This window comes from Neodiprion virginianus, chromosome 7 (assembly GCF_021901495.1).
Source record: "Neodiprion virginianus isolate iyNeoVirg1 chromosome 7, iyNeoVirg1.1, whole genome shotgun sequence".
Classification (NCBI taxonomy): domain Eukaryota; kingdom Metazoa; phylum Arthropoda; class Insecta; order Hymenoptera; family Diprionidae; genus Neodiprion; species Neodiprion virginianus.
This window is the reverse complement of record NC_060883.1, coordinates 21,084,443-21,100,477: the sequence shown is the minus strand read 5'-3', so window position 1 is coordinate 21,100,477 and position 16,035 is coordinate 21,084,443. Positions and strand designations below refer to the sequence as shown.

Below are 16,035 nucleotides of genomic sequence, written 5' to 3'. Positions count from 1 at the left end.
TGAGGTGTGCGAGCGAGATGACCGAGCCTTACAAACGGAGAACGCTGCCAGTGAGAGCCTTTCTTTGAGCCTCCCCCTCTCTCGGGCCGACTTGCAGAGGTCAAGCCGACAATCTCCCATCGCCAAATGCCGGGCACCAATCAACCGGTCCCGAAACCCGGAAACCTGTACCTCTAACGAAATTGAATTCGATCCTGAAGACGAAAGTGCGAATGAATTTCATCTTCGTTTCGGGCTTGAAATTCGGAACGAGAGATCTTGGTGAACGTTGAATGCCGAGTCGACTCATCGGAGAAATTGTACTTCAGGTTGTGTTTATTTACGGATTTAATTATGGGGAAATCAATCGATTCGTTGTTAAACCGTTTTTGTGGTACAATAGGTTTAATTGTAAGTTGCGGGAGATTGAGTTTGGAGCGGAATGAGATAGCGAAAAATTAAGGTCTTCCGGCCTGTTAATTTCCGTTTGGGAACCAAAGCTTGCTTGCATATTTCGAATTGAAGGCCGCGAGCGGATCGAGACAAAGACTTGTGAATAAATGATCGGCTAATTAAAGGGCCTCTTTGCGGAGCGTTAATGTTTCATCGGAGGCCTGACTTGCAGCCGCTGATGCCGATGAGGCTCGTTCAGTGGCACCGCACGGCTGAAATCAAGGTCGAGACTGAGAAATTTATACGGGGAGAGAGGCGCGGAGATAGATACCCGGGCTCTGATTGCACTCTCGCTAACCTAGAATCTCCGTCTCTCGAGTGAGTAGCTGTTGCTCGAATTATCGGTAAAAGTTCGCCCGGATATCGAGACTCTGTCCTTGCGGCTACTTTCCTGGTCGTTGGTACCGTAGGTCAGCGTCTATTCGTTCGGTGTCGCTTTTTTGGCCAAAACTTGACTTGCAAAAATGCGAATCGCCAAAAAGTCGACGGGACAAAATCCCGCAAGTCAAACTACCGACAGTCAGAAACGTACATTGAGAGAAATTTTTAGTTCCGGTTACCGTTCAGTCTGCAACTATTTTCATTTTTTACCATAATCAAAAAATATAGTACTGGGTAGATAATAAAAATTAGTTTTGTAGCTGTTACCGGAAAGTCTAGTATCCGTTACTATTTTTTCTCATTACGATCACTGTTCCTATATTTTCTCGCAACTGTTGCGAAAGTTTAACACTCGTGCAACGATAAATTTATGTTAAAGCCTTGTTTAACTAAAAAAGTAGAGTAAACCGAGAAAACAGATTTTGCGTTGCAGTTACCAAAACAGGATCGACAATAGCGTAAAATGGTTAGGCCTACCTCGATTTTCGTAATTTCAACAAAATTCAAACAGTTTTTCTTAACGATACCTATTGTACTGAATTTTTTTAGTTACTGTAACAAATGAAATATTTTTCAGTGTAGATAAATCATGGATACGAAATGACGACTTGTAGGAATATAAAAAGTGAGAACGCAAAAATGTATAAATGAAATTGTACCGACATTTTTTTTTTTTTTTATGAGAATGCTCGAGATTGAGAAGGGCGACATATTGAATTGCGAAAATACCGAAGAGTCGAAAAGTCGACTTTTGTCAGACTCGCGACTTCGTCGAAAATCTACGAGTCCGAATTTATCGTAAATCCCAACTTCGTTACGTTGATTATTCGTTGTTTCAAAATTCGTAACTAGAAAATTTCGGCTTTTAGACTTTTTGGTCTTTCGGGATTTTGACCCCGAACTGGGCTTCGATGTAATGCAGCGGTTTTATCACCTTCTCAAGGGTGAGTATTATAGGAGTTGAGAAGAGAGACGCCACCATTAGCTGCGAAATGATCTTTCGAGAGGGTAAATTGGAAGTAACGACAATAGAATGGCTCTAGACTGGCGGCGCTAATTGGCGCTAGATAGCGCTGAAATATAATTAACCGTAGACGCTGAGCTGGCGGGGAAAATGTCACCTGCGAGGGAACTCGATACAGCCGCTGAAACCTAGCTCGCAGGGCAAAGGTGCAAGTTACAAATTGGCAGCCTCGCTTTTCCACTCGTTCTCAGGGATAGCGCGCGTTTCCTCTAATTGTCTGGATTTGCCTGGAATGCTTTTTTCACACGAAATCTTCGGCCGTCTTACGTTGGCCCAAAATAAAACAGAATCAACGACGTTAATAATAAGCGACGACATTGCTGCTGAGACGGGTCTTCTTATAGCCCCCAGATGTTGATAATAACTCACAATCAATAACCCGAATCTCACTGCCGGAGGCATTTTAGTGTTTAGATTCTGAAATATCGTTTGTCCGAATCTCTAACGACCGTTCGCGATCGGTTGTATGATAAATATTCAGGATTTCTCTTTACCTTAAAGAATTACGCCGGTTTCGAAAATTCAATAAAATAATTTTTTTTTTTTCTAATCTCATAGTAAAAAATTTCAAGAGTATTTTCCCAGAGTTTCAGGTCAATTGGAGTAAAATTTTTCAATGAAAATTTCACAAAATATTGTTCAAATGTTGTTCTATTACATGCCCCAAGTTATAATAAAATAAATTTTTTATCACACTGAGAAAAAAATCAGAGAAAACATGCTTTCCCCTTGTAACCCCTTAAAGTTCATTTTTGCCTGGACACCCGGTGAGCAACAGAAGCAGACGAATCCCGTCTCGGATCGTCCGCATGCTTTACCGATCGTGTATATCTCGTACTTTGGAATGGGAACGTGAGGGAAAGGTGCGTTGTTGTGGTTACAAACACGTTCGTACGTTATCGGGAATGCGAGCCTTCGCGTACTCGCCTGAGACGATATTAAATTCCGTAAATTAACCGTCAGGTGAGACGCCTACGCGGCATCCGAACGCCGAAACAGGTGAGATCCTGCATCCTGGATCCCCAGAGCTATTCGAGGACCCTTCGATCCTCTCGAACTTCACCCGAGGCGCAACTGGGTAGTGGTGGTTACCAGTGATGGTGCCGATGGATGGTAATCTGGGAATCGAGAAACACTTTACCACGGCGTGCATATGGGCAGTCGCTGGTTTGATAAGATCATCGACACGCCCTGTGGCAAATGGTGAAATGAGCATGCTGGAAGCGGGCGAGAGGCTAGCACTAGATCAGCTCGTGCCCACTGCAGTGGAAAGGAGACCCGTCCTGCGGTTACCACATGAGAAGTTTTGAGATCTGCGAGCGTAAAATATCGCTAATGATCGACGCATTAATTACAGGTGATAACCGCGGAGTGAATTTTCCGAGGTTTCTGAAGTCGAAGGTACAGAGACGTGACATGCGATGTTTAAGTCTAACTCCTTAACTGATAGGCACGATTAGCATATAATTCCATGGTATTCCGACGCTTCTCACCCTCGCCGTCAAATTTTCCCCAGCAACTCCGCCCGCGCCGCTTCGCTAATTGCGAATTACTGTTACGCCATATCCAGTAGCACCTTCAAGGGATGGAAGTAAGGAAACGCACCACTACCCCCTACTTTAAACGAGAAGTATAATTTCAGTAGACTCCGTTCCATTATTACCTAGGCACTTGAAACTCAAGGAAATTTTGCGCGGCATTGAATCCAGGAGAGAATCAAACACCATAAAAAAAAAAAAAAAAAAACAACCGAGGTTATTGTGTCGAGGATGAAGAGGAAATTTAATAGCGTAAATAGTATGAATTTCTTTTTGCCGCCATTTTTCTCTCGGAAAATAAAAGGGCCAGCGGCTTAAACTTTCTTGCATTTCGAGCAAAACGTTGGCAAACTTAAATGAGTTGATGATTCTTTCGTTATTAGTTCACCCCGTGTTGAAATATGAAAATAGGAATCAAAGCGAAGAGAGATGCGAGAGGATGAACATGAGAAGGAAACAAAAACAGAAAAACTGCGTAAATCTGTACCCGCCTGGGGGAAATTTCACCAGGGGTTGATGGTTAATCAGGATGATTTGATGTACCGAGCCGCAGTTTTTAACTTTCCTCTTAATTGAAAAATTAATCTCTCTGTTGTTATGGAGGCTGAAGTAATAAATGATAAAAAGCGTGGTGTTGTTATTGTACGTAAAATAACTCTCGAATGAATTGTAAGCAAGCCCGATGGAATAAAAGTGGTATTGCACTGAAATTAGCAACGTCATTGAAATTATAATTTTTCCCCAGATGCATCAGTTTCCCAGGCGTGTATGAACACGAATTTTTTTCAAGAGGTCACAAATAATTTCAAGCCGATTTTTCATACGCGTGACTGAATTCGTATAGCAATTAAACGTTCAACTACTAGTTCAAAAACTACTAAAAGCAACTTCATCTACGCAGAGGAATCTGGAGGAGATGTGTAAGCCAAGCTAATCATCAGTAAACAGAAAACTGCAGTCGTTTATACATATATATATATATATATATATATGCTCCAATTACTTGAAATAAAGGTGAAAAATATTTTGAAAAAAACGACTTTGACAGAAAGTGTGCCACACCTGCTCAATCATGAGAAAGAAGAATTTGGTTGGCATGCCAGATGTTGAATGCAAAGATTTAATCAACCCAGTTTCGGTTTGATACACAAGTAAACCGTTTGCCAACGAAATTTTCATTGACAATATCGACTATCTTGATGGAGAGATGAAATTAGAATATTTTTTGGTAACTTTGTAAAATTAACGACGGAACCAGGAATCGAACCATGCATCTACGGATGCTTTGCTGAAGACTTACACCACTAATTAATTTCTGTTATCACACGTATATTCGAATTAATGTTATTTCAGCTCTTAATATTAATATTTATGGTGCCTCGTCGCGATTTTTCATTTCTCATTTAAATAATGTAAGTAATTTCTTTTTTGTTTTTTAATTTGAAATGTTATAACTCTTCAACGCATAAACGTACTAATAATATCAAAAAGTATTTTTGCAGGGAATTTAGCGCTTTGCAAAAAAGGTCTTGTATCATTTTATGATAAATCTACTCTGTCGAAAGTTATTTAAGGTCAGAGGTCAACAGAGGACCTTAAATTGCTTTGAAACAGTAGATTTATCACAAAATGATAAGAGACCTTTTTGTAGAGCGTTCGATTCACGGCAGAAACAAGTTCTGGTCTTATCAGTACACTAATGCGTCAACGAGTTGTAAAATTCCAAAGATAGAAAATAATTTTCCCAGATTCTTTGAGTGGGAAATAGACAAACGTGACCAGGCACCTCTAATATTAATGTTCAAAGCTGAAACTTGAACAGCATTTTTTTTCGTCATTTGGAACAACATTTTTGACTTGAATTTTGAAAAAAAAAATAGTTGATTTTTTTATACAGTCTAGTATACACAGTCTCCAATCTGCTTCTGAGACGAAATCAGCGATGGATATATATATATATATATATATCTTTATAGTTATGAGATAATTTGGCAGGGTATTGATAAAAAACATTATTCTTGTTGTTTTGACAAAAGATATTCAAACAAATAATAAATTAATATACCACTGTATCCACATACCACATCTCCAGGGGTGAAGAATGCAAGATCATTTGTACAGTTATGATTGTATTTACAAATGGATAACTGTCTTGGATCGAGATAATTAATTCATAGGGCAAATTTGTCCGAAATTGATTGATACTGTTTTCTTTGAACTAAGAACTACGTGGCTGCTGGTCCGTTCAGCATATTGTTGTTCAGGGAACAAGAAACGAAATTTTATACGTGCATGACACTAGGAATCAAATTTGGAAGCCTTGGCTTGTTGAAAGCTGTCAAAGAATCGACATTTGATGTCAGCATCAAAAACATCAAGGTTTCAGACAGAATTATGCACACAAGTGTGAAAAAGTGGGTGAGACTTGTTCAGTTTGATGACAGAACGTCCTGAATATTCGGGGAATTTACGTGCACATAATGCTATTGGGTAAATTGTTTGCAAAGACCGGGCAACGATTTTGTCGGTGCGTATATAAATACGAAACTCGCGAAGAGCTTGCAAAAGCTTATTGCAATCCGATCAAGAATACGACATTCAACATGAATCGAATCACCTATTTGATTCTCGCTCAGCTGGTGCTGGTCCTACTATACGGAAACGTCCGGGCCCGAAGATTATGTGAGTGCACTATTCCAAATCGCTGGATTATTTTCTGAAATTGTCATGACTTGAGTAGAATATAAGAGGTATCCGCAGATAGACGCATGTCGATACTTTACCTGAAACTGTTCATTAATAACTGTGTGATAGAACAACCGTGATGGTAACAATAATTTGATGCATGTAGTTCCGCGAAACTGAAAAATGTATTAAAAAAGGGTTCAGAATCGGATTGTAAATCAAAACTGGCAATTACGATTAGCGATAGATGTGTGCATGACATAAATGAAACTTCAAAAGTCGTATATCATGCAGTAATACACCCTGATAATATCATTGGGCCGTATAGTTAGATTGGGCATTGATAACGATATGTACTCTCGAATACTTTCGTGGGTGCAAACTGATTGTGTACTGATGCTCGTGTGAAATACAAGAGAAACGATGAGCCACCTTAGAAAATTCGTCATTCAATGATGATCTTGCCCAGATGTGTAAAGATTTCTATCAGCAGCCTGTCTGTATAGTTATTTATACAGTAATCACGAAAAATGATGATTTTTCATCTGATTACGAATCTGCGGAACATAAAAAAGACACAGTAAAGAATAAAGGCATATGTTTTATAGGTATACTTGTGTCCCCTGACAGAGAGGGGTAAGAATTTTTGTCCAATAATTCAACATTATTTTTTAATCAATCAGATCGCAGGACCGTGGTTTCCCCATACGATTCAGAAAACTCTTGTCATAAAAAAGAAATATACGGTTGAGGACATTAGTAAATATCTTCTTGTTAGGCTTGCGTTCTTTCACATACATACGTCAAGGTTATTGTGCTGCTATTTCCGATTATCTTTTTTTCCAACAGCCGGTGGCAGCGAGAATTTATTCTGTAATTCTGGCTCTTCTGATAACAAGAAGGAGAACAACGGTGATGACTGTAAGTGACTTTTTGTTTTTTACGCTTTCGATCTTTCACAAAGACGTTGCAGGATTTGTGTATGATTGTAACCGAATATTTCTTATTCCATTAGCCGACATCTCTGTGGGATCTCACGATGGTATAGGTATTTCAAGTGGCGGAAACAAGCAGAAAGACGGTGATAAATGTGAGTGACAATTTTCTTTCCACGCTTTCGATCTTCCACATTGACGTTGCAAGATTTGTTCATCGTTGCAAACAAATATTTTTCATTTCATTAGCCGGTGACAGCAAGGATGGTTCCACACCTTGGCAAAAAAAAGATAAAAACGGTCAGCAATGTGAGTGACTTTTTCCTTTTTATGCTTTCGATCTTTCACAAAGAGGTTGAAAGATTTGTGTATGATTGTGAACCAATATTTCTCATTCCATGAGCCGGCATCTCTGTGGGATCACACGATGGTTTAGGTATTTCAAATGGTGGAAGCAAGCAGCAAGACGGTGATAAATGTGAGTGACAATTTTTTTTCCACGCTTTCGATCTTCCACATCGACGTTGCAGGATTTGTTTATAAGTGTAAACAAATATTTTTCATTTCATCAGCCGGTGACAGCAAGGATGGTTCCACACCTTGGCAAAAAGGAGATAAGAACGGTCAGCAATGTGAGTGACTTTTTCCTTTTTATGCTGTCGATCTTCCACATCGACGTTGCAAGATTTGTTCATCATTGTAAACAAACATTTCTCATTTCATTAGCCGGTGACAGCAAGGATGGTTCCACACCTTGGCAAAAAGAAGATAAAAACGGTCAGCAATGTGAGTGACTTTTTCCTTTTTATGCTTTCGATCTTTCACAAAGAGGTTGAAAGATTTGTGTATGATTGTGAACCAATATTTCTCATTCCATTAGCCGGCATCTCTGTGGGATCACACGATGGTTTAGGTACTTCAAATGGTGGAAGCAAGCAGCAAGACGGTGATAAATGTGAGTGACAATTTTTTTTCCACGCTTTCGATCTTCCACATCGACGTTGCAGGATTTGTTTATAAGTGTAAACAAATATTTCTCATTTCATCAGCCGGTGACAGCAAGGATGGTTCCACACCTTGGCAAAAAGGAGATAAGAACGGTCAGCAATGTGAGTGACTTTTTCCTTTTTATGCTTTCGATCTTCCACATCGACGTTGCAGGATTTGTTCATCATTGTAGACAAACATTTCTCATTTCATTAGCCGGTGACAGCAAGGATGGTTCCACACCTTGGCAAAAAGGAGATAAGAACGGTCAGCAATGTGAGTGACTTTTTCCTTCTTATGCTTTCGATTTTCCACATCGACGTTGCAGGATTTGTTTATTAGTGTAAACAAATATTTCTCATTTCATTAGCCGGTGACAGCAAGGATGGTTCCACACCTTGGCAAAAAGGAGATAAGAACGGTCAGCAATGTGAGTGACTTTTTCCTTTTTATGCTTTCGATCTTCCACATCGACGTTGCAGGATTTGTTTATAAGTGTAAACAAATATTTCTCATTTCATCAGCCGGTGACAGCAAGGATGGTTCCACACCTTGGCAAAAAGGAGATAAGAACGGTCAGCAATGTGAGTGACTTTTTCCTTTTTATGCTTTCGATCTTCCACATTGACGTTGCAAGATTTGTTCATCATTGTAAACAAACATTTCTCATTTCATTAGCCGGTGACAGCAAGGATGGTTCCACACCTTGGCAAAAAGGAGATAAGAACGGTCAGCAATGTGAGTGACTTTTTCCTCCTTATGCTTTCGATCTTCCACATTGACGTTGCAAGATTTGTTCATCATTGTAAACAAACATTTCTCATTTCATTAGCCGGTGACAGCAAGGATGGTTCCACACCTTGGCAAAAAGGAGATGAGAACGGTCAGCAATGTGAGTGACTTTTTCCTTCTTATGCTTTCGATCTTCCACATTGACGTTGCAAGATTTGTTCATCATTGTAAACAAACATTTCTCATTTCATTAGCCGGTGACAGCAAGGATGGTTCCACACCTTGGCAAAAAGGAGATAAGAACGGTCAGCAATGTGAGTGACTTTTTCCTCCTTATGCTTTCGATCTTCCACATTGACGTTGCAAGATTTGTTCATCATTGTAAACAAACATTTCTCATTTCATTAGCCGGTGACAGCAAGGATGGTTCCACACCTTGGCAAAAAGAAGATAAAAACGGTCAGCAATGTGAGTGACTTTTTCCTTTTTATGCTTTCGATCTTTCACAAAGAGGTTGAAAGATTTGTGTATGATTGTGAACCAATATTTCTCATTCCATTAGCCGGCATCTCTGTGGGATCACACGATGGTTTAGGTACTTCAAATGGTGGAAGCAAGCAGCAAGACGGTGATAAATGTGAGTGACAATTTTTTTTCCACGCTTTCGATCTTCCACATCGACGTTGCAGGATTTGTTTATAAGTGTAAACAAATATTTCTCATTTCATCAGCCGGTGACAGCAAGGATGGTTCCACACCTTGGCAAAAAGGAGATAAGAACGGTCAGCAATGTGAGTGACTTTTTCCTTTTTATGCTGTCGATCTTCCACATTGACGTTGCAAGATTTGTTCATCATTGTAAACAAACATTTCTCATTTCATTAGCCGGTGACAGCAAGGATGGTTCCACACCTTGGCAAAAAGGAGATGAGAACGGTCAGCAATGTGAGTGACTTTTTCCTTCTTATGCTTTCGATCTTCCACATTGACGTTGCAAGATTTGTTCATCATTGTAAACAAACATTTCTCATTTCATTAGCCGGTGACAGCAAGGATGGTTCCACACCTTGGCAAAAAGGAGATAAGAACGGTCAGCAATGTGAGTGACTTTTTCCTTTTTATGCTTTCGATCTTCCACATCGACGTTGCAGGATTTGTTTATAAGTGTAAACAAATATTTCTCATTTCATCAGCCGGTGACAGCAAGGATGGTTCCACACCTTGGCAAAAAGGAGATAAGAACGGTCAGCAATGTGAGTGACTTTTTCCTTTTTATGCTTTCGATCTTCCACATTGACGTTGCAAGATTTGTTCATCATTGTAAACAAACATTTCTCATTTCATTAGCCGGTGACAGCAAGGATGGTTCCACACCTTGGCAAAAAGGAGATAAGAACGGTCAGCAATGTGAGTGACTTTTTCCTCCTTATGCTTTCGATCTTCCACATTGACGTTGCAAGATTTGTTCATCATTGTAAACAAACATTTCTCATTTCATTAGCCGGTGACAGCAAGGATGGTTCCACACCTTGGCAAAAAGGAGATGAGAACGGTCAGCAATGTGAGTGACTTTTTCCTTCTTATGCTTTCGATCTTCCACATTGACGTTGCAAGATTTGTTCATCATTGTAAACAAACATTTCTCATTTCATTAGCCGGTGACAGCAAGGATGGTTCCACACCTTGGCAAAAAGGAGATAAGAACGGTCAGCAATGTGAGTGACTTTTTCCTCCTTATGCTTTCGATCTTCCACATTGACGTTGCAAGATTTGTTCATCATTGTAAACAAACATTTCTCATTTCATTAGCCGGTGACAGCAAGGATGGTTCCACACCTTGGCAAAAAGAAGATAAAAACGGTCAGCAATGTGAGTGACTTTTTCCTTTTTATGCTTTCGATCTTTCACAAAGAGGTTGAAAGATTTGTGTATGATTGTGAACCAATATTTCTCATTCCATTAGCCGGCATCTCTGTGGGATCACACGATGGTTTAGGTACTTCAAATGGTGGAAGCAAGCAGCAAGACGGTGATAAATGTGAGTGACAATTTTTTTTCCACGCTTTCGATCTTCCACATCGACGTTGCAGGATTTGTTTATAAGTGTAAACAAATATTTCTCATTTCATCAGCCGGTGACAGCAAGGATGGTTCCACACCTTGGCAAAAAGGAGATAAGAACGGTCAGCAATGTGAGTGACTTTTTCCTTCTTATGCTTTCGATTTTCCACATCGACGTTGCAGGATTTGTTTATTAGTGTAAACAAATATTTCTCATTTCATTAGCCGGTGACAGCAAGGATGGTTCCACACCTTGGCAAAAAGGAGATAAGAACGGTCAGCAATGTGAGTGACTTTTTCCTTTTTATGCTTTCGATCTTCCACATCGACGTTGCAGGATTTGTTTATAAGTGTAAACAAATATTTCTCATTTCATCAGCCGGTGACAGCAAGGATGGTTCCACACCTTGGCAAAAAGGAGATAAGAACGGTCAGCAATGTGAGTGACTTTTTCCTTTTTATGCTTTCGATCTTCCACATTGACGTTGCAAGATTTGTTCATCATTGTAAACAAACATTTCTCATTTCATTAGCCGGTGACAGCAAGGATGGTTCCACACCTTGGCAAAAAGGAGATAAGAACGGTCAGCAATGTGAGTGACTTTTTCCTCCTTATGCTTTCGATCTTCCACATTGACGTTGCAAGATTTGTTCATCATTGTAAACAAACATTTCTCATTTCATTAGCCGGTGACAGCAAGGATGGTTCCACACCTTGGCAAAAAGGAGATGAGAACGGTCAGCAATGTGAGTGACTTTTTCCTTCTTATGCTTTCGATCTTCCACATTGACGTTGCAAGATTTGTTCATCATTGTAAACAAACATTTCTCATTTCATTAGCCGGTGACAGCAAGGATGGTTCCACACCTTGGCAAAAAGGAGATAAGAACGGTCAGCAATGTGAGTGACTTTTTCCTCCTTATGCTTTCGATCTTCCACATTGACGTTGCAAGATTTGTTCATCATTGTAAACAAACATTTCTCATTTCATTAGCCGGTGACAGCAAGGATGGTTCCACACCTTGGCAAAAAGAAGATAAAAACGGTCAGCAATGTGAGTGACTTTTTCCTTTTTATGCTTTCGATCTTTCACAAAGAGGTTGAAAGATTTGTGTATGATTGTGAACCAATATTTCTCATTCCATTAGCCGGCATCTCTGTGGGATCACACGATGGTTTAGGTACTTCAAATGGTGGAAGCAAGCAGCAAGACGGTGATAAATGTGAGTGACAATTTTTTTTCCACGCTTTCGATCTTCCACATCGACGTTGCAGGATTTGTTTATAAGTGTAAACAAATATTTCTCATTTCATCAGCCGGTGACAGCAAGGATGGTTCCACACCTTGGCAAAAAGGAGATAAGAACGGTCAGCAATGTGAGTGACTTTTTCCTTTTTATGCTGTCGATCTTCCACATTGACGTTGCAAGATTTGTTCATCATTGTAAACAAACATTTCTCATTTCATTAGCCGGTGACAGCAAGGATGGTTCCACACCTTGGCAAAAAGGAGATGAGAACGGTCAGCAATGTGAGTGACTTTTTCCTTCTTATGCTTTCGATCTTCCACATTGACGTTGCAAGATTTGTTCATCATTGTAAACAAACATTTCTCATTTCATTAGCCGGTGACAGCAAGGATGGTTCCACACCTTGGCAAAAAGGAGATAAGAACGGTCAGCAATGTGAGTGACTTTTTCCTTTTTATGCTTTCGATCTTCCACATCGACGTTGCAGGATTTGTTTATAAGTGTAAACAAATATTTCTCATTTCATCAGCCGGTGACAGCAAGGATGGTTCCACACCTTGGCAAAAAGGAGATAAGAACGGTCAGCAATGTGAGTGACTTTTTCCTTTTTATGCTTTCGATCTTCCACATTGACGTTGCAAGATTTGTTCATCATTGTAAACAAACATTTCTCATTTCATTAGCCGGTGACAGCAAGGATGGTTCCACACCTTGGCAAAAAGGAGATAAGAACGGTCAGCAATGTGAGTGACTTTTTCCTCCTTATGCTTTCGATCTTCCACATTGACGTTGCAAGATTTGTTCATCATTGTAAACAAACATTTCTCATTTCATTAGCCGGTGACAGCAAGGATGGTTCCACACCTTGGCAAAAAGGAGATGAGAACGGTCAGCAATGTGAGTGACTTTTTCCTTCTTATGCTTTCGATCTTCCACATTGACGTTGCAAGATTTGTTCATCATTGTAAACAAACATTTCTCATTTCATTAGCCGGTGACAGCAAGGATGGTTCCACACCTTGGCAAAAAGGAGATAAGAACGGTCAGCAATGTGAGTGACTTTTTCCTCCTTATGCTTTCGATCTTCCACATTGACGTTGCAAGATTTGTTCATCATTGTAAACAAACATTTCTCATTTCATTAGCCGGTGACAGCAAGGATGGTTCCACACCTTGGCAAAAAGAAGATAAAAACGGTCAGCAATGTGAGTGACTTTTTCCTTTTTATGCTTTCGATCTTTCACAAAGAGGTTGAAAGATTTGTGTATGATTGTGAACCAATATTTCTCATTCCATTAGCCGGCATCTCTGTGGGATCACACGATGGTTTAGGTACTTCAAATGGTGGAAGCAAGCAGCAAGACGGTGATAAATGTGAGTGACAATTTTTTTTCCACGCTTTCGATCTTCCACATCGACGTTGCAGGATTTGTTTATAAGTGTAAACAAATATTTCTCATTTCATCAGCCGGTGACAGCAAGGATGGTTCCACACCTTGGCAAAAAGGAGATAAGAACGGTCAGCAATGTGAGTGACTTTTTCCTTTTTATGCTGTCGATCTTCCACATTGACGTTGCAAGATTTGTTCATCATTGTAAACAAACATTTCTCATTTCATTAGCCGGTGACAGCAAGGATGGTTCCACACCTTGGCAAAAAGGAGATGAGAACGGTCAGCAATGTGAGTGACTTTTTCCTTCTTATGCTTTCGATCTTCCACATTGACGTTGCAAGATTTGTTCATCATTGTAAACAAACATTTCTCATTTCATTAGCCGGTGACAGCAAGGATGGTTCCACACCTTGGCAAAAAGGAGATAAGAACGGTCAGCAATGTGAGTGACTTTTTCCTTCTTATGCTTTCGATCTTCCACATTGACGTTGCAAGATTTGTTCATCATTGTAAACAAATATTTTCCATTCCATTAGCCGGCATCTCTGTGGGATCACACGATAGTATAGGTATTTCAAGTGGTGGAAGCAAGCAGAAAGACGGTGATAAATGTGAGTGACAATTTTCTTTTCACGCTTTCGATCTTCCACATTGACATTGCAAGATTTGTTCATCGTTGTAAACAAATATTTCTAATTTCATTAGCCGGTGACAGCAAGGATGGTTCCACACCTTGGCAAAAAGAAGATAAGAACGGTCAGCAACGTGAGTGACTTTTTCCTTTTCATGCTTTCGATCTTTCACAAAGTCGTTGCAAGATTTGTGTATGATTGTGAACGAATATTTTTTATTCCATTAGCCGGCTCTCTGTTGGATCACACGATGGTATAGGTATTTCAACTGGCGGAAGCAAGCAGAAAGACGGTGATACATGTGAGTGACTTTTCTTTTCATAAGTTTTCGTTCACCCAGAAAGATACTGGAACATTTTTGTTCTACTTTTCACCAATATTTGTCATTAAATTAGTTCATGGCAGTGGATTGTCTAATCTGAACCCTTTCTCTGACGGGGTAAAGAGAGACGTCCATCAACGTCAATAGACGTTTAGTCATTATTTTGCAGTCTTATCGCATCCAAGCTCGTAATATTCCGCGTGATTATCCAGTGCCATTTTCCATTTCAACAGCTATCGAGTCATAATTCTCTCGTTCATAATCTTCTGCTGACACAGAAATGGGAAACAGTCATGGTGTATGTGAATCATTTTTTTTTCCGTTTTGGCTTTTCTTCTGTATGATCGTGTTTTTTACCATACACAAAACAATTCTCAACATGTCGTTTTTGTGATTTACTGCTTTACGGAGTCAAATAATCTTTACTTTTTCTACAGTCATTCTCGGAGCCTAATATTGCCAACGTATCATAATCTGCTATAGTATCAACAGCACTTTTCATTTTCATAATATCATCACCCGCAGGTCTGTACAAATGAATCAAGGATAGTATTCCTCCGTGGTTTTTCATGACATCTTATCATTGATCCCTAACCTGCAGTCATTTATCGAGACCGCTCACTAAAATATCTTTCATTGGAATAAATCTTGAATGTTGCGTTGAAATGTTTCTTGAGACGCAAGTGATTCGCTACTTTTTTTTCATGTGTCACCTGTGCCATATGATCACTTCGACTAACTTCATCAACAGTTTTTTCTTCATGCTTCAAATATTGCGGTTTTCCTAAACCCACGAACTTCAGTTACAGATGTAACGAATTTCCAACTTTCATCACCAAGAATAAAGATCTAGAGAGACATTCTTCAGGCAGCATCATAAGGCACACGGTACTTTGATACAAGCGACGTCGAACGAGCAGTATAAAAGCTGTGCATCAAAGAAATTCATGTTTTCGTGCTGATTAGGTCATGTTATTATACTTATGTTGATTCGTTTTTCTGTTTTCTCATTCAATGGTTTTTCACTCATTTTTCATATTTATGAATCCAACGAATATATTTGGCGTTCCAAATATCTCGAAGCACGTCAGTATGCACCTGCAATCATTAGGATGTTCATTTTTGCTTTGTCAACGTTAACACACGTGGTGGATTTTAAATATTCTTAAGTGTTACTCTAAATTAATGTGTACGTATTACTCTGATTCATGTACTTACTATTATAGAAATTTTATTGAATAAGGAAAATGATATTTGTACTCTAATCATTTTCATTTGTAAAAACTTACTTCTGTAATCAGCTATCAACAATAAAGCATGTAGTTGAAACTATATAAAGTGTGCCACTTTTACACGTTTTATTAGTCCTCTCGCAGCCATAAAGACTCCTACCTATCCGAATGCATCTTAATCCATATCGGTTCAAATCCTTATTTAAAACAAAGACCAATAATTCAGACCATGCGATAACCGCATAGTTTCGTTGCTGGAATACTCATTCTTCCGTGTTCAACTGCTGCTCACTTTTCCTTTGCAACGATACACAAAGTGGATATCAACTTCAAGTGTTGCAAACAATTGCTCGATTTCAAACTTTTTAATTGACTCACGTTTGTTTCGGAAGAATTTCACCAATTTAACAACCCACAAATCTGATTCAG

At 39.4% G+C, this 16,035-nt stretch overlaps 4 protein-coding genes across 4 annotated transcripts; all 4 read left to right on the top strand.

Moving 5' to 3' along the window:
- The first annotated feature begins 7,259 nt into the window (after positions 1–7,259).
- Positions 7,260–8,945, top strand: LOC124309488 (uncharacterized). The gene is made up of 9 exons (XM_046773155.1): positions 7,260–7,304; positions 7,568–7,627; positions 8,045–8,104; positions 8,199–8,258; positions 8,353–8,412; positions 8,507–8,566; positions 8,661–8,720; positions 8,815–8,874; positions 8,928–8,945. The coding sequence occupies exons 1-9, from the start codon at positions 7,260–7,262 to the stop codon at positions 8,943–8,945; spliced, it is 483 nt and encodes a 160-aa protein (XP_046629111.1).
- A 696-nt stretch (positions 8,946–9,641) lies between these two features.
- LOC124309487 (uncharacterized) lies at positions 9,642–10,283 on the top strand. Its single transcript, XM_046773154.1, has 4 exons — positions 9,642–9,659; positions 9,754–9,813; positions 9,908–10,121; positions 10,216–10,283. Exons 1-4 carry the CDS (start codon positions 9,642–9,644, stop codon positions 10,281–10,283), a joined length of 360 nt encoding a protein of 119 aa, XP_046629110.1.
- Positions 10,284–10,375: 92 nt separating this feature from the next.
- LOC124309486 (uncharacterized) lies at positions 10,376–11,593 on the top strand. The gene is made up of 7 exons (XM_046773153.1): positions 10,376–10,429; positions 10,847–10,906; positions 11,001–11,060; positions 11,155–11,214; positions 11,309–11,368; positions 11,463–11,522; positions 11,576–11,593. Exons 1-7 carry the CDS (start codon positions 10,385–10,387, stop codon positions 11,591–11,593), a joined length of 363 nt encoding a protein of 120 aa, XP_046629109.1. The 5' UTR covers positions 10,376–10,384.
- Positions 11,594–12,289: 696 nt separating this feature from the next.
- LOC124309485 (uncharacterized) lies at positions 12,290–12,931 on the top strand. The gene is made up of 4 exons (XM_046773152.1): positions 12,290–12,307; positions 12,402–12,461; positions 12,556–12,769; positions 12,864–12,931. Exons 1-4 carry the CDS (start codon positions 12,290–12,292, stop codon positions 12,929–12,931), a joined length of 360 nt encoding a protein of 119 aa, XP_046629108.1.
- Positions 12,932–16,035: the final 3,104 nt, after the last annotated feature.